Source organism: Leuresthes tenuis, unplaced genomic scaffold, assembly GCF_036924035.1.
Source record: "Leuresthes tenuis unplaced genomic scaffold, fLeuTen1.0.hap1 SCAF_16, whole genome shotgun sequence".
NCBI lineage: Eukaryota > Metazoa > Chordata > Actinopteri > Atheriniformes > Atherinopsidae > Leuresthes > Leuresthes tenuis.
Window position 1 is genome coordinate 23,995,362 of NW_027325370.1, and position 18,041 is coordinate 24,013,402.

Sequence of the window (18,041 nt, forward strand, 5' to 3'; positions counted from 1 at the left end):
TCAAGTTGAACTTTATTTCAGAGCACAATTTCGATCAAATTTTAGTGGTAGCTTTTTTTCTACAAAACAAAAACAGAAAACAAGGCAACGAGAAAGGCTTAGTTTAGCTTTATCTTAGAAAACAATGAAAAAATCAGGTTACCAAAAACTGCTTTGACATTGCAACTGAGATTTAGACTTCTTCATCATCATTTTCAGAATCGGAGTTCATTCGGCTCAACTCTTCATAATCCTTTTCCAAACAGGCCAGGTCCTCTCTGGCCTCTGCAAACTCGCCCTCCTCCATGCCTTCACCCACATACCAGTGAACGAACGCACGTTTAGCGTACATCAGGTCAAACTTGTGGTCCAGACGGGACCAGGCCTCAGAAATTGCGGTGGTGTTGCTCAACATGCACACAGCTCTCTGGACTTTGGCCAGGTCTCCACCAGGGACTGCAGTTGGAGGCTGGTAATTAATGCCAACCTGTTGTGAAAAAAGTAAGATCAGAAGGATAAGTATCTCAAGCTGCACTTTTTGCTTAAATAGTGTGTCTCACCTTGAAGCCAGTTGGGCACCAGTCGACAAACTGGATGGAGCGGCGGGTCTTTATACTTGCTATGGCAGCGTTTACATCCTTCGGGACAACATCCCCTCTGTACAGCATGCAGCATGCCATGTACTTGCCATGACGAGGATCACACTTGACCATCTGATTGGCCGGTTCGAAGCAAGCACTGGTGATCTCTATTACGGTCAGCTGCTCGTGGTAAGCCTTCTCTGCAGAGATGATGGGCGAGTAGGTAACAAGAGGGAAGTGAATACGTGGAAATGGGACCAGGTTGGTCTGGAACTCCATCAGGTCAACATTGAGGGCGCCATCGAAACGAAGAGAGGCGGTGATTGAGGAAACAATCTGACCGATCAGTCTGTTGAGGTTGATGTAACCAGGTCTCTCGATGTCCATGTTGCGACGGCATATGTCGTAGATTGCCTCGTTATCCACCATGAAGGCGCAGTCAGAGTGCTCTAAGGTGGTGTGCGTGGTCAGGATGGCGTTGTAGGGCTCCACCACAGCAGTGGACACCTGGGGAGCTGGGTACACAGCAAACTCCAACTTAGACTTCTTACCGTAATCTAAAGAGAGACGCTCCATCAGGAGAGAAGTGAAGCCAGAGCCGGTGCCTCCTCCAAAGCTGTGAAAGACGAGGAAGCCCTGCAGGCCTGTGCACTGATCCGTCTAAAGAGAAGGACACAGCAAAGTCAGGGGGTTTACAGAAACTATAGTCAAGATTTTACAGTGTATCAAAACTTACAGTGTAACAATCTGCACTTTCCAGAGCTTTCCAGACAGTTTCTGCTCCTTGTTTATCTCCCTAAACCAAATTTCACCATTTTCATTCACTCTTACAGCAGTTATTGTGTATATGTATTTCAACAAGTGGCTGCTGACAACAAAAATGTCCAACACATGCAACTTCTACTCAGCAACAAACATACGAGAGAAAAGTTTGAACATTCTGGAGCCAAAACCTGAGCTAAAAGGTTGATCGGGTGAAAAGGAATTCAAGGAAAGGAAACAATTTCCTGGACTTTCAGCCACATTTGATTTTTTTCGTCAATGAATAGGGTCAGCTATGAGTTTGGAAAATTGAAGGTTGTGGGGGAGTTGTAATTTTCTAAGTAAAAGAACGATATTTGGCAGGACAAATGGAGCATGTCACAAGCGTGGACCACGATACACAGTTACAGTAGTTAAATATGCAGACCGTGAATCAAGTTCTTTCATGAATGCATGTTTGCTTGTAAAATTGTCACGTCTGGGTTGATTAAAGAACTTTTAAGCTTACTTCTCCACACTTTTGAACATCAGCCACAACTTTGACGGGTTCAAACATTGAACTTGAACAAATGATGACATGTTTACAAACCATTTTCCGAATCCGCTCCATGACTCCATCAATAATCTCTTTGCCAACAGTGTAATGGCCACGAGCGTAATTATTGGCTGCATCCTCCTTTCCAGAGATCAGCTGCTCAGGGTGGAAGAGCTCTCTGTACTTTCCGACCCTCACTTCATCTGGAGAAAAACATTTAATTCAAAATTATTATTTCCTTTCATGATTTTTTTCAATATTTCAATATCTGTAGTTTTTCAATCATGATGTTTGTAAATATAGCAACTATATCAGATTTAAGTCAAAAGCTTTATATGTAAATTGAAACACAAAATATCCAGATTTTTTCAAATATCATACGATATAGAGCCATGAGACCGCCTGAAGGTAGGAAGAGATTAAAAAATGAGACATACCGGACATACAACATGGTCACTTCAGGTTCATAAGTAAAATAAGAGGAGTGATTAGAAAGATATAAAATGTAGAAGGATTAGTACATTTGTGCTAACACCCAACGAGGAAATAAAAGGAGATATCAAATATCCTACAAATGTTGTTTAGCTTTTTTGGGTTCTTTTGTACACATATGGGACAAAAGGGACTTACACATTAAGAAGAATCACTCGATATTTGGGTATCTGAAGTGAACCAACCCAGAAACTCTGACAAATCACAATCTTTGATTGATCTGAAAAAATTAGTTTCAGCGAGATGTTTGGGGGAGCCTATCCCAGCCGTCATTGGGTGAGAGACTCAAGGGCATAACGCCACTAAATCTGACACAAACCATAAGAAACCATAGACTTCTTTGGCCCCAATTGTCATCTATTCAGAGAACATACTCTTATGAAATAAAAAGTCAATAATCATTTTCATGAGTTTCTCTATGGTCTCTATGGTTTACAGTTTACAGTCCACTTTGCCTTCCAGATTTAAAGCCACTTCTGCAGAAAATGCACCAAACATATTGGAAGAAAATGAAGTACACTGCTCACCAATAACTGTGGGTTCTAGATCCACATATATTGCTCTTGGAACATGACGGCCAAAGCTCCCAGTGCTGAAGAAAGTATTAAATGGATCTTCACGAGAGTTTGGCTCATGAGGTCCATCCAGGAAGACGCCATCAGGGCCGATGCCGTGCTCGAGGCAGAAGAGCTCCCAGCACGCATTTCCAGTCTGGACACCTGCCTGGCCCACATGGATAGAGATGCACTCTCTCTGTGGAAAAAAATGTTATGTAGAAGGAAGGTGAACACAGAAATTATGGTAAAAAGCTTTTTTACATAAACCTTTTGAGAAAGAAACAGTAATAATTCCCAGCAGGGCAGCAACTCACTGGAAACATAAAGCTATATGTATAAACACCGTCTTTTACATGAATTCTGCTGGAAGTTTTGCAATCTATAAACAGTATCTGCATCCTAAGGATCTTTAGACATCTGACATTTAATACAGCATTTCAAAGCAAAAGTCATACATGTGTAGTAATAGAAAATCTAAGTTGTTTCAGATACACATTATGTACATGAAAGCAAGAAAAGCAACTCTAACAACGCCAATAACCCCATTTTATCATTCGGTTGAAATTTGATTAGCACTGAAGGAAGAAGTTAACACAAACATCAAAGATGAATAATTGTAGCGAAAGAGAGAAAGATCAGAAATTTGCCAACCACAATTTAAACCATTACAGATAGATGCCTTCCAGCTAAAAATCTTAAAAATGTCTGTAATTCTTGATGTATCGTGCCCTGATCTTCCCTTTGTTGAGAACAATGTCAAAAACTTGAAAAGCTTCCAACGATCGAGTGTTCCATTTTCCATGGAACTTCCAGCATACATGTTTCAACATGTTGAGAATTTCATCTTGTTTTCCCAGTGTGGAGAACATCTCCGTAGATGATTTTTCATTGTTGAGTGACATCTGCAAGGCATTTACGGAAGCCAAAGACAAATTGTCCATGAATTAATTAAATTTAAAAAAGTGTTTTCACCAATAAAATGGGTTAACAACCTGAAGATGAAGCCTGGCTGGGAGCTGGCAGTAAAACGATGAGAATTTCTGATGAAAATGCATATTATTCACACAAACGTAGTACAGTACAGATAACATCTCTGAAACACAGTGTTGGAGATGGTTTATAGGTTGGACAGATAATCACACATGCAAGGAACTCAACCAAGTGATTAAGAAAAGTAGAATATGCACGAATATATAGACATATAAACATCGATGTATCATTTTTGGAAATAAAGGACACCAAACACCAAGCTTCTAATACATTCTCTTACCATGTTGATTGAGACGATGAAAGTAGTTCTGTTGCAGACTGTTTTTTTAAAAAAAGTTAATTATTTGTTTGTAAGACTCCAGACAGACCGTATAATTCCTCTGCAGGGTCCCGGGACGTGTCTCTGCAGACCCAGTGCTGCTTTGTGTGTCACTCTTTATATGTGCGCCTGTCTGTCGGTGCTGATTCAGGGCTTCGGGAGGAGGGAGCTGATAGATGGAGGGAGGGAAGGATGTTAACTCTCCCTGCAAATTAAGCCACTGAAAGCGTTGTTTTAGTCAAGTGTCAGGCTTGCTGTCACTTGTATGCTTGAGAAGAAAGAACATTTGGACAGTATTCTGTCATCGTCGTCATTTTTCATGCTTTTGTTCTATTTTGTGGGCTGGGACGAGGAGTATGGCTGCACACAGGCTTTGTCATTGATTTTCCTTTAAAATCATACACGGTTTAGCTTTTGATCAGCAACAAGAAGTGGAAGAACAAGAAGTTTCCTTGGTTTAATACACAATTCTGAAAATACTCCAGATTTACTGCAGCAAAAGAAACAAACAAACAACAAAAAACTTCCAAATGCAAAAGAGGACTGACTTAGTCAGTTATAGTATGCAAATATAAATATGTGCTTTATGTAAAGACCTTTAAGTTTTGGGCTGTGGTTCAAAACGCATTGTTTTGCATCATCAAAAATAAATATGTTGTTATTTATTTTAATCAAAGCCAGATAAACAAAAGTTTGTGTTTGTGTTGAAATTCCAGTGTGTAGCTTTTATAGGGATGTATTGAGAGTGTGGAGGTAGGTCATGTAAGGTTGCAAGTTGAAACAGGAGCGCCATTATCTATGAGGAACATCCTCCTGTTATCAGGGCCTGCCACCATTGAGGGCCTGTTGGCTTTGGTTTAGTTTGGCTAAAGAGTTGTTCAAAATGGTCAAATTTGTTGGAAAGAGGATGATATGGAAACAGGAAGAGAGAGAAAATAAACCCTACTGAGTCAAATTGAATGATCCTGACAGAGACCAGTTTTAAACACTAGGCTGGATTATCAACTCTAATGCTCTACCTCCGCTCAGATTCCTGCACATTGGAATTGGGTGAGTTTGAATGTTTCAAATTCAAGAAAGCCCATGAACCATTTTGCGTTGACTGAGGCATCATTTCAGAGGCTCGCCCCACAGTATGTGCATAAAAACAGCTGTTAATGTCAGTATACAGGGTTCCTGCATACAGTAGCCAGCCTTGGTGCAACATAGAGGACATCCTTGCAACATAAATAAACCAAGCTGCCCAAAATACAACTTAGCGTGAAGTCCTATTTATTAATAGATCCCCATCTGTGTGTGACATGACACACATGCCTAATCCCTTCATGACGATCTCTGGAGATTTTTACCACACTTTAACTTCCCAAATGTTTGTCAAAGGACTCTTTTAAATTTAATTTTAATATATTTTAAAATCAATCTAATTTTATTGAGATCACTTGTGAAGTGTCATTGAACTGGGCTAAACTAAATAACAATGTCAGTTACAGAATATAGTTTTTTTGTTTGTTTTACTTTTAAGCAAGCAATTTATACCAAGACACTGTGCAGGTCCTCTTTTATATATGTTTCTACAGTGGCCCAGGAAGGACAAACCAAACACTGACTCTAGAGTGAGCCTTTCCTGTCACTATCCTCTTAAGCTGTTTGCATGCACTGGCGTCCTGAAATGCTCTAGAGCTGCTCTGAAGGGCTGACGTGCAAGTGCAAGGGTCTGAGATGTTCAAGACTGATTTCTTACAGTAATTTGTCTTCATCTTGTCCTGCCTCCTGTGAACTATAGAAAAGACGTTGCCCAGCACCCCATGTCTTGCATGTCTGACAAATGTTTCCCACTGTGAAACGTAAGTGTGAACAACAGCAGCAGACAAAGTCGAAGCCACATGGCCCACACATTCTCCTTTACCACTAAATGTCACCACATCCTACTCACCCCTCGGTTTAACTTTAACCTTGATAAATGCAGGTGATGTCTCTGAGTGTCTTTACCAGCTATTTTTATTTGTGGTTAATGCGAAAACTTTACTTTTGTGAAATAAACATGAGTAGAGTTAAATCTAACCATGAAACCTCAAACAACCTCCAACAGAAAAACATTTGGTGGTTTGAACATTTTTTTTCTTAAGTATGGTTTGGGCTCTATTGACCTTTAATCAACATGCAAAGAGAAACAGGGAGCTGGGCAAAGAAAGGAAGATTGTTTGCAGCAAAGGTTGGCGGCTACGAGGAGTAACTTCAGCCTTTGTACACGAGGCTGCCCGCTCAACCAGTTATTATCATATAATTATATAATTATTCGAGTTTGAAAGCATAAAGGACAGTAATATAGCAAGATGGAGACTCTACAGCCAAGAAAACATTGCTGCAAAGATGCACCTAGGCAGGGCTTTGGGCTAAAATGCAATCACTAGCATGCTAACATATTTAGCAGTGTTAGCATTAGCTAGAATAAAAATGAAGAAGGCAACTCAAGTTTACTCAAATGCAATTTTGAAATAATTCTGCTTTTTGTTTCTTTACTCATTACTTTACTGTGTTGCAGCAGAAAATTCTCTACTTCATATCCCGTTTATTTGACAGTGAGTCACTGGTTACTCTGCAGGTTAAAAATTTACATAAAAACCAGATTAAATAAAACCCCTCAATCTACTTAGTAAGTACTTAGTCTATCCACTTAGTAATTACCATTAAGTAATAACTCTTTTCAGTTTAGTGTGTAGCATATATTTAGTTTTTTTCCCCCTTCTCTGCAGTGGTGTCGCATGACTTTTCTCACCGACCCAGCTGAATGCGTGTAAAGTGAATATGCAGCGTTTTGTCTCCAAGAATCTTTGGATGCACCACATATGAAACATTTCTCAGCTTTTTATTTACTTCCCAGGCAACAGTGATGTTAGGACTTTGTATCCTACATGTACATCCAAAATTAAGCTGAGGGAAAGAAATAAAAAAATAAAAATAAAATAATAATAATAAAAAAAAAAAAAATCACATGCACCTCAAACTTTATACTTTTGACTTCTCAATTTAGCCAAATCAACAGACAAAATCATCAAGTGGTACAGTTCAGTCATTTTCTAAAGCAATATTTATCTTCAGATACATATTCTGAGAGTACAAATAAGAATGAAACCTTTTTCATTTAAACCTAAAAGCACAAAAAAAAAAATGTGTTGAATTATTGACTTCTTTATGACCCAGCAAATGCCAAATGAGTTCATTCAATAATAAGCTTATGTAGTGTAACTATAAGTGAAATGGGAGGCAACGTGGATGTTCACTGTTTGATTTAGGCCAAAGTGATAAGGCATATAGCAGCAACTGGAGTCTAAACCTGCTCCATTGTTTTCTTTAGATGAGTAAAAATATATTGCACTTTGAAGACAAACTGAAAAAATAATCTCACAGGTAACGACAGACACATGTACCACCGAAGAGTCATGCAAGTGGTGATGGGCTCCTTGGAGGTGAAGTGAAGTCTACCATGGCGTGGCTGAATCTCTGTTGCACAGTCCAACTGGCGAAGGGTTAACCGTCCTTCAGAGGAGGAAGCCCAACCGCTGTACTTCATTTTTAGAGAGTACCTCTTTGCATACTGGCAAACAAACATCTCCCTTTGTGTTTCTGTTTTAGTGGCATTTCAGCAACGTCTAGCTGCCTGTCCTTCTGCCGGCTCTTCCTCTTGTGGCTCTTGTTATTGACTGACGTCACTTTTCTCGCAGAACGCAGACGCCCGCGTCGCACCGCTGGGTCGCCATCGAAGTGACGACCTCCCAGGAGTCGATGACTGGATCGTAACATTCGATACTGCTGAGGAGAGAGTTCCCGTCGTATCTGCCGAAACACAGAGGGCCTGAGTGTTTGAACCACAGCAGCGAAAACACCTCTAACAGAGCCCAACAAAGGCAGGATTTGAATCTATCATTATATCATTACGCTGTGCACATTTTACCAGTGAAACACTTGCTAAATAAAAGCAGATCCAAGTATTTTGCTGTGTCTCACACTACAGCTCTGTGTAGGCTCCAACAATGTTCTGCATGCACCAATTATGACTTAAAGACACAAAACGTGTGTGGAAAGAGGATGTTCTATCATTATACCTTTCTTTAACATTGCCCTCAAAAATCATTATTTTAGAGGCAGAAAGTGCTCAAACTAAAATCCAGGAAGCCTTAATGATAAAGAAAGTGATTAACGCCTGTCCTTTGTTAAGCAGTCATGTGGTTCTGTGCAGGTGGAGGCATGTTGGTTCACGCCCTGGTGAAAAATACTATTTAAAAAAATCCTTAGTTAAGCAAATGTTCACAGAGTGTCAAAGCTTATTAGATGCCATTATACTAATAAGGCTTGACATGATTCTACTTTGTGTTGCTACAAAAGCTGAACTAATGCAAAGCAAATTGGCGCGTTTCATCTGAAGCCTCTAGTGTTTGCACTCCCCTTTTAATGTAGGGCCAAGGCCAGTCTGAACACAGGCGAGTGGAAGAAATATACTGATGTTACGACTGCCAAGGTTGTGATTACACAGATGTATGTCATCAGTGCCATCACTGAATTGGAAAAAAATAATTCATATACAATACTGACTACAATATGGAAATCTTTTTAATATCACATATAAAGAGGATACACTTTAATCTTTTTAAATCTGGATTTATGTTCAGTGAAAAGACTGAATTCGATCTTTCTACATTGGAAGTGAGGAGACCAACAGCTTCACTGCGCTGTGTGACAGCAGGAACAACATCCACACGGGACAGTATGTTTTATAAGTGGCAGAACTGATCACGATGCCTCACAGCTCCACACATTCATGTTTGGTGTGAGCACTGTTTCAAGATGACGGCACACTTGTTCTTACCCGGCGATGGCGTAGAGCCTTCCTCGGAGAACGGTTGCTCCTACGTAACACCGAGGCGTCGTCATACTGGCTACAGTGGTCCAATAGTCTGTTCTGATGTTATACACCTCCACAGAGTCGAGGTGCGAAACACCGTCAAAACCTCCCACCACGTAAATGTGGTCATTGAGTAAAGCCACGCCAGCCCCTGGAGATAGCTTGCAGGTGTCAGACAAACAGCAGAACACACACGTGTGATATCTTACTCCATCTTTATTTTTACACACCTGACCGCTTTGTGGCCATGGGCGTGACACTGGTCCAGTGCCCTGTGTGGGGGTCATACCGCTCCACTGAATTCAAGATGTTAAGTCCGTCGTATCCACCTACAGTACGAAGGAGGAAAAAACATGAAAGCCGTGATTTGTCTGCTAATCATGTGTTGCCATTTTTCTTGCAGTTAGCCCTGAAATGGCCATAAATGATCATAATTATTTTCAACTAATCAGCACTAGATCAGCCTGTCCACTGCTGACGGTGTCGGCGAAGTTATAAACAGCCCAAAGGGACGCCTGACACATACAAGCTGCTTCAGGATTAAAACAAGACACAGAAAGGTGCTCCATTTGTCATAATTTCATCCTCATCATTAGCACCCTCCAATCAATATAATCAATAAGTCATCATGTTAAGGCAACAATTAGAGGATAAACTCAACACTGTAGCCTTAATATGCAATTTCTGTGTTTCCAAAGCCCACATACCAACATCCTACTTTCATACCTAGACAGTATATAAGCCCACTTGCCACCACTAGACCAGCTCCCTCTCTTGCTGTCTGCATATCCCCCAGCATGCTCCACTGGTCGATGTTGGGATCATATCGCTCCATGCTAGTATGACGCCGACTTCCATCAAAGCCACCGGCAACATAGATCATGTCTGTCAAAAGCCAAATAATATCACAGTGTGGTAATTGCATACTTTTCAGAGAAGGAAGAAACATATCCGGGGGATTTCACAGACACACATTCACCTCCGAGAGTCGTGGCTCCAGCAAGGCCACGACGAACATTCATGGTGGCCACAGTATACCACACACCGTCCTCATCTGCAGTGTAGTCCAGGCACTCCACGGAGCTGAGCCTCGACCGGCCGTCGTAGCCGCCGATCACGTACACTCGGTCGTGCAGAGACACTGTAGCCACGTATCGCCTTTTCCGTGCAATATTCTGTTTGGGAGATACCCGTCTGCATCAGCCAAAACGCACTGAGAGGTAAACAAAAAACCCCCACAAAGATCTCTTTCGAGATACTCAATACTCACAGGCAGAAAGCTCCATTCTTGAGTTTTGGGGTCGTACTTTTCAACTATGTCTATTGGTGACTGCTGGCTGCCGAACCCACCTATTACCAGCAGGACTTCTTTGGCACCTGGGAGGAAAACAGTGCAGATTACAAGCCTGCTATATCAGAGACATACATTTAGTTAAATTGCAGTTGAAAAAAAGGATTCCAACCTAATCTGGCTTGTGTGCGTGGGCCCTGCATCTCACTCCTCAGCTCCGGCCTTAAGTGGAATTTTTTGGCTTCATCAACGAGGTCTCGACATGGCAGGCTACATCGAATAAGAGGCTAAAACATGTGAAAACTTGCTTAATTACGGTGTGATAAATACTGCAGCAGACAATCTTTCATCTAAAGCTTGGCGTGTGATTACAAAACAGTTTGTTGCACATTGCCTGGCTCACCTCAGCATCAATGACATCTGTAATGTAGCGGGGGGTAAGGAGCGGCATTCGAACAAACTCGAGCATGTCTGGAAGATAGGGCTCTCTCTCTTTACGGTTGTGCTTGACCCAGTTTAATACGGCTTCAAACACAGGCTCCTCCGAGTCCACCTGCACACAGACAACGCATGCCGTGAGAAGACTTACAACCACGATAGTAACGCATTGGACGAGCAGCTGCAGTTTAAAAAAAAATAAAAAGATATGCACACACTTTATCAGGGAATCAGCCAAAGTGGTGTGACTGTTTATCAACAGTCCGGTCTCCAAAGAAGTTGGTACATTCAGTAAAATAAAAGTAAAATGAGGTAAATTAACATTAGCTTAGTAACATGAATGGATTCAAAGGTTTTTTTCCCCCTGTTGTCTTTCACAAGTACAAACAGGACGTGGTTCACCACTCCGTGCAACTGTATGGGCATGTCACTACTGTAAAACTTCTTCTTTTTAATCTTCACTGGATATCATTGCTCTTCATTTGAGAACAAGACATTTTGCTCTTCAGCTCCGGTTAAGATGAGATGATTTATCAATTTATTTCTTATTATGTCCTGATATGTAAAACCGTCGGACTGAAAGTTGATGTACTTCAATCACATGCCTGTAACGGGGATCACAAAGGTCAACGGTAGGCGCCAAGAACATCCTACACCGGCGCAGAGGTTGTGTTAAGACTTTTCCCTCCTATCTGATATTCCCATCTTTTTCATTTATATTTTTGTTTTATTGCGATAAACGTCCTCAAAGTGTCAATGATTTTGGTTAGTTTTCTGAACATTTCTGCGTAGATTTCTACACTCGCTGTCCACCCGTGGATAAATTTGTGGACGATGTCTGCAGCTATGCAGCTATTGCAGAACATTTAGTCATTTTCTTACATCAAACATTGTTTAATCGAGTGGGAATTCCTGCTTTACTGAACCCGGTTATCCCTCTTGATCTCCTTGTTGCCACTTGTTTGCCTAATAATATGCAGGCTGACAAAACCTTATCTGCACCTGCTTCTCCTTCATATTCCACTGCATCTCTTTTACTAGCACCGGCCAAATTGCCAGGATTATGCAAAAACAAACTGCAGGCACTAAACTGCAGTGACCTTTTGCAACGCTGCGATAAGTTATAGCCTAAGAAAGTGAGGCTAATGCCTGATAAACAGTCAAGACGTGTAATCGAAGAGGAGTCTCGAAAAACAGCCAATTAATGCTCCAAAGTGGACACAGGGGTCTGCTACAGATGATGCTGAGAATTACATAAAGTTATGGTCCATCGCCCCCATGTTGCATTTTGCAAAATGACGCTTTCAAAGTTTTTCTTTATCGTGGGGAAAGAAAAAGTCAATTATGGAAAATATTCTTTGAAGGGGACCCCGGCATTGCTTTTCTTTCTGCATTCAACAGAGTGCCGAGGTTTTCTTTTTAACTTTGTATGTCTGTTAGTGGTGCCACGACCTAACGATTTTCCTAACTGTAAAAACACAGTGAGCAAAGGAAACCGTTCAGTCTGCTGTCGGTGAAACAAGCTCCAAATTCGCCAAATAAGTAAAATCCTCGGGAGATGACAGAATACTTCAGCAGAGGGCAAATTATGCGTGACTGCGTTTCACATGTATAGTCTAGTTTTATTTGAAAAAAAAACAACAAAAATGACAGGAAGAACAATTTGACACAATTGATGATCTATAAATCATCATGTGATAATAACTGTGTTTTCACAAAGCCAGGCGTGTGGTTGGGAAACAGGAATTTCCTGAGCACAAAGGCAAACTTAAACCAGGTTCACTTCTCTGCAATTTCATTGTCAGGCTGATCCACAAAACTGAGGGGAGCTTGGAGGTTTGGGGGAGGGATAAGGGTGGTGGTGGTGGGCGCTACATCGACTGAGATTACAGCAGGTTGGTACTTGCTGTTCCCTGTTGCTAAAGGTGTTTGACAGACCAGAAGTGAGCTATGTAAGTCAAAATAAATTCAAGCTATTCATGAAAAGCTCATTTTTCTGCCAACTTCACATCAAGGCTAACAACAATAACACTGCAAGTGTTTATAATAGTCTTATTCAGAAAAAACTCATCACTAATGGCAGCTTTCTGGTGTTTTAAACAACAAAATTGGTTATTTGGAGTATTCCGAAGAAGCAGATTGAAAAGAATCCCCAGTTACATTTTCACACATTCATGTTCCCTACCTGGATTTCATCGCATTTTATTAGCTTCTCAACTTCTGTCTGGCTCAGCAGCATGAACTCCTCGTGCTGAACCACCTCGGAGAAATGCTTCTGGGAGAAGAGCTCGGCGGCCTGCATCAGGTCCAGGCAATTGTGCGTTTCAGCAAAGTCACGAATGCCCAGACAGTTGGAGGGATCGAGCTGACTCTCCAGAAAATCACAACAGGCTCTCTTCACCCCTGAGGGGAAAAAAGATTAAACTTTTTTTTTAAAAAAAGGTCATCTGTACACTCTTGTCAGTCAAATTCAGCCAAATCCTGATAAACAGGTCTTGAAAAGCAAATATTCGAGCTGCAGTTTGGAAGCATCCTGGGCCATTTTGTTTGAAAAGTGGCACCTTATCAATAGCAGAGAGAACTTAGTATTGGTTTCCTACAAATGATTACAGAAGCTTGCAGTAGTGGAAGAGTGTGCTACAGAGTGACTAACATCAATAAAACTGTAGCTATGCTAATCGAATACCTGGTGCTCGACCACTCAGATCAGTGATCACAAGATTTTCCCCCACAGTTTTCAGGGTTAGTGAATGCACTCAGTGCATAGCACTATATATCGATTTTTCCCCCAGATTAACCACTTGCAGAACACTAATAAATTAGATTTTTTTTCCCCCACGGTCAGTTATGTTAAAAGTAACAGAAATAAATTAGTTGTCAGCATCTTTCTTTCTTTGCCTTCTCCATTTCTATCATCTCGTACAATAGTTATCATTTGAAAAAGTACAAATACAGCACTTTATTTCAAATTCAAGATTTGTTAAAGGTTTGGTCTTGCTCTCTTAACTCTCCGAGTTAAAAAAAGAGAAAGAAAGCTTAAGGACCTATATTTTGGTGCATAAATGGAGATGTTATTCCTTTTCTGTTGGATTTTAACAGATACCTCAATTTGAGATTCAGACCTTCAAACCTCTTCTTCTTTGTAAATGTTGCGCCTTGATTAACCTCTACTGGAAATTAACAAGTTTTCGTGAGACTTGTAGACACCTTCTGCAACACTCATCAGGCCATCTCACTCAAACAAGCAGTTTTCAAATGAAGGCATAGCGTGCATCCCGAAGCTTACCTTTGAGCTGCAGCAAACACGCTGCAGGGAGAAGTTCTTGTACATTTTCCACTGTGACAAGCACCGTCTCTGTGTAGACAAAGTCCAACAAGATCTCCATCGTTGATGCAGTGAGCCCCTGAATGTCAACAAAAGACTTCCCCTTTTCTGCAAGCTGCAGGGCCACAACAACAAAAACATTTGATTAGAAAGTTACTTAAAAGCCTTAAGTATTACCCTGCAGTACAGTGTTAAATCTACTGCTGCTTTAAGAATCAAAGTGAACCCAAAGAATAAAGAAAAAAAAAATGTTTTTAAGAGTATTCATCAACTTTGGCATTTCCCCAACTTAGCTTATTTACAACCAGGAAATGAAACTGATTTTGGGGAGGTGAGGTGGGATCATTTGATCAACACGACAAGCTGAGTTGTAAAATTGTAAATGTGTGAAACAAACAAGAACTTAGAAAACTAAACCACCACCATGCTTCACAGTGGACCTGGTGTCTCTGAGGTGATGAGAATCGTTAGGTCGGTGCCACACGGAGCGTTTTCCTTGACGCCTTGAAAAAAAATTCTGTTTTAGTCCCTTGAGCTTAAGCCGGAAAGGAACAGATGACAACAGCCATCACAAAAGGGACAAAGTGTGACAAACAAAAAACAACGCAGAAGCTTACGTGAAAAGCAAAGAAAACAGCTGCACTGGAAAAAATTATTTTTTTTTTTTCCCCCACTTCGTTTCACTCCACCACAAAGTAGAGCTTTCTTTCACAACGACTTCTACTGTTGTGCACGAACAAGTTCAAAATAACGCGTTCAATGGAACACGTTCATTTTTCTGAGAATGTTGAACTGACCGCAACGTATTTGCAAATCAAAAACTTGAAAGTGAACTCACTCAGATTATGTGAGGTCCTGCAACAGCACGCCATTGTCACTGCCTACATTTTCCCGACGCTACACCCACTTCACACTACATTACCCACAATGCACTGCGCACACTAGCATAACCAGCAAGGCTCCACTGGTGCAGTCCTGCTCTGAAATGGCAAGTAAAGGCAAAGGTGAAAGGAGGGAGGCTGCAGACGCAGCGTGCACATCAGATGCCTCGTCTGCTTATGATTATCTATGGGAATTTTTTCACGTACTGTCTCCAAAAGATTCCAACATTAAAATATATATATATATTTTTTAAATCCAACATTAACTATGTCCACCTGCGCTTAAAAAACAAGTCAGAATGTCAGCCTCATCAACTTCCAATTTGAAAAGACGTGGAGTTGAAGCATCTGTCCAGTGTGAGAAAATATCTGCAAGTCTTTAACAATAAAAAAAAAAAAGTCATGAGGAAAGGGAAAGACCCCCTGCCAACAGCCCCAAACGACCCTGATCACACTGCTAGCAGTCGTCAGCGGTGGGATTTCCCAGCAACAGGTTGACAGATTAATAAAGGACTACATTGTATGGGAAGAAGTTATTCAGACAAATAAAACAAATAAAAAAATATACAAACAGTTCTTGTCCTTTGTCCACACATCTGTTCCATGTGCATATTAATTTTGTGTGACAGGATTTAAGGTCTAGTATAATTGATTTCATTGCAAGGAGCAATACTATAATTTCTTCTCTTTCTCACATTAGGCCTTTCATTCTCACTTCTAACCATAAAAAATTTAAATGAACTGAACTTTAAACTGATCATGCAAAGCTAAAAGACCAACAACAGCAGTTTACACCCCAGAGGTCCACATATTTCTGTGACTGCCCCCAAGTGGTGGAAAAATGCTATTACATATACAAGTGTGTGCTCGAGCTGTGTGAAGCATCAAAGTAAAGTCGACAGTAAGTAAAATGGAGCCCCACCTTTGACTGTGAACAGGTGGACTTAACTGCACTAAATACGAGACTTTTTTAATTTATTGGAAGCACAAGATCTTGATTTCGGGACCACAAAACAAAGTAAATGTAAAACACATATACAAACCATTTTCAGATTTTACGGTTTAGAATTTCATAGAAATTATTTTTCTGTTCATTTAATTTGACTAATTCTAACATTTCTGCATGGGTCCTGACAATAAATCCTAAAACGTATCAACTCAAAAAACAGGTTGTAATGCAACGCAATAGGAAAAACAGCAAGGAGGGTAAATAGCATTGCAAGACATCAAACGCATAACTGTGCGCATTTTTCTGGAGGACAAACAATGAACACCGTTACCTCACTGGTGAACATGGCACAAAAGTAGTCGCTGCAGGCAGCCAAGACAATCCGGTGAGCTGGGAAATCTGTGTTCTCCACTCTCAGGGTGATGTCGCAGAGTGTGTTACTCTTGCGGAGTGAGTTCATAGCATTGAGGATGGATTTGGCGTGGGAATTGGTCATGATGTCTTTTGGAGCCATGCTGCTCTGAGAATCCCTCAAGGATCTCAGACTACTGCAAGAATCTAAAAAGAAACAGAAAATCCCAATCAGAAAGGTGCTGCACGACACAACACTCCACAGCACACCACTGTGATTCTTTACACACCTGCCAAGATATGAGAATCAATTTGTTCACACAAGTGTGGAGCTCAAGCTATAAAGACAAAAGATTTGATAATGTCGTGTTTATCTGCGGGAAAATCTGAAACAGTTTATGGACAATGAGTTTACTGAGAAAACGACAATAAAAAGTATCGTTAGCTGCAGTTTTGTTCTCTGCAAGCTGCTCAACAAAAAGTGTACAAAGTGTGAGAGACTGCAGCTGTAAAATGATGCTACTGATGTTACTTGTACAGTCTTTCAGAGAGCCAGGGAAACATTCCAGGGGAGTACACCAAAACCCTACTTCAGTATAGGTATTAAGTGCTGAGACTTGCCCAATATATCCAATTTATGATAATTTGACTGTACATTTAACAGGAAAGCATCCTTTCACCTAATACATTTAATTTTTCTTTTTGTACTTGTTGTGATGAACTGAACATTTCCCACAATCTAGACATAATAATCTAAAAAAAAGATTAAAAAAAGATTTCCTCTAAACTGATAACAAACTAATTCAAACTTCAAACACGAAACGTTGCACTATGGTATTGCTAATGCAACTTACCGTTAAAAGATCTGAATACTTTTTCCACCACTGGGAGGCAATAATTATAGCTACACATGAGCTAACAGCAGCAGCCAACGACAGCTGACGGTTAACGCCAACGCCACACAACAACTTGAGAAAACACAGCGATATAAAGTGGGCTGGTGGCCAGACGAAGACAACACATGAAGCGACACACACAGAAGAACTTGGCAAAAATGTACATTGTACCTGTCGCAGCAGTAAGGCTGATTCAAAACGTCTAGCTAAGTTGCTTTGCTAGCTAACGTTAGTAGCACCAAAGTCCCTCGTCCCAGTTCTTAGTGTCAGTCACACTGTCTGAGGTACACACCACTCAGCTAAAGCTAATCCATCATGACCTCTGTCAGGTCACACCTTGCGCTGCCTCCGTGAGAACATATATGAATGAAATGTCAAATAAACATCATAATAACTCCCGAAACGATCTTTATCCAGCGATACTATTCCGTTGACTAAACTGCAGCAGGTCACGGCAGCAGCAGCGATTCCTCAGATTGGACGTAAACAGACCGCTACGTGAGTGTACGTGCGCGTTCCCTAAAAAGCAGGTGTCGTGCCAAGGTAGTGCTCCCCGATAAAAAAAAAGTGTATCTCCTTCACGCGGGAGGGCACACAGTATAGTTGAATCCACATTACTACACTTAGATTTCACCCACGTACGTAAACCGGAAAAATAACCAATTCAAATATTTTAATTATTTGTTTGAGGGTTACTGTTCTACCAGTAAAGTTTCGCAAACTAACTTGTAGCTCTTAGTACAAATGCACGTGTTCATTTCTCTGTAGCCTTTCCCCCCTTCCCCTTCTTACTGG

The 18,041-nt window shown here is 40.8% G+C and overlaps 2 protein-coding genes across 4 annotated transcripts; both read right to left on the reverse strand.

The window, feature by feature from the left end:
* tuba5 (tubulin alpha 5) lies at window positions 1–4,397 on the reverse strand. Its single transcript, XM_072367653.1, has 5 exons — window positions 4,177–4,397; window positions 2,877–3,102; window positions 1,912–2,060; window positions 540–1,220; window positions 1–466 (listed from the first exon to the last, which is right to left on the reverse strand). Exons 1-5 carry the CDS (start codon window positions 4,177–4,179, stop codon window positions 173–175), a joined length of 1,353 nt encoding a protein of 450 aa, XP_072223754.1. The 5' UTR covers window positions 4,180–4,397; the 3' UTR covers window positions 1–172.
* A 2,681-nt stretch (window positions 4,398–7,078) lies between these two features.
* LOC140271696 (kelch-like protein 12) lies at window positions 7,079–17,728 on the reverse strand. Of its 3 annotated transcripts, XM_072366983.1 has the most exons (13): window positions 17,418–17,728; window positions 17,205–17,318; window positions 16,331–16,557; window positions 14,131–14,284; window positions 13,030–13,247; window positions 10,810–10,959; window positions 10,579–10,693; window positions 10,386–10,492; window positions 10,095–10,290; window positions 9,842–10,000; window positions 9,346–9,444; window positions 9,080–9,266; window positions 7,079–8,049 (listed from the first exon to the last, which is right to left on the reverse strand). In XM_072366983.1, the coding sequence occupies exons 2-13, from the start codon at window positions 17,260–17,262 to the stop codon at window positions 7,923–7,925; spliced, it is 1,797 nt and encodes a 598-aa protein (XP_072223084.1). In that variant the 5' UTR covers window positions 17,263–17,318; window positions 17,418–17,728; the 3' UTR covers window positions 7,079–7,922. The 3 variants fall into 3 exon arrangements, with proteins under 3 accessions (XP_072223084.1, XP_072223085.1, XP_072223083.1); XM_072366984.1 differs by lacking the exon at window positions 17,205–17,318; XM_072366982.1 differs by having other exon boundaries at window positions 17,205–17,728.
* Between the last annotated feature and the right edge of the window lie 313 nt (window positions 17,729–18,041).

Bases quoted from the DNA above. Each gene is read 5' to 3' on its own strand.
- LOC140271696 (XM_072366983.1), bottom strand. From the start codon at position 17,262: ATGTGTAGCTATAATTATTGCCTCCCAGTGGTGGAAAAAGTATTCAGA. The intron at 16,558-17,204 runs GTAAGTTGCATT...GTTTCTTTTTAG, and splicing joins AGTATTCAGATCTTTTAACG to ATTCTTGCAGTAGTCTGAGA. The intron at 14,285-16,330 runs GTAACGGTGTTC...GTGGCCCTGCAG, and splicing joins GTGCCATGTTCACCAGTGAG to CTTGCAGAAAAGGGGAAGTC.
- tuba5 (XM_072367653.1), bottom strand. The intron at 2,061-2,876 runs GTGAGCAGTGTA...GTTTTTCTCCAG, and splicing joins TCTAGAACCCACAGTTATTG to ATGAAGTGAGGGTCGGAAAG. The intron at 467-539 runs GTGAGACACACT...TTTTCACAACAG, and splicing joins GGTGCCCAACTGGCTTCAAG to GTTGGCATTAATTACCAGCC.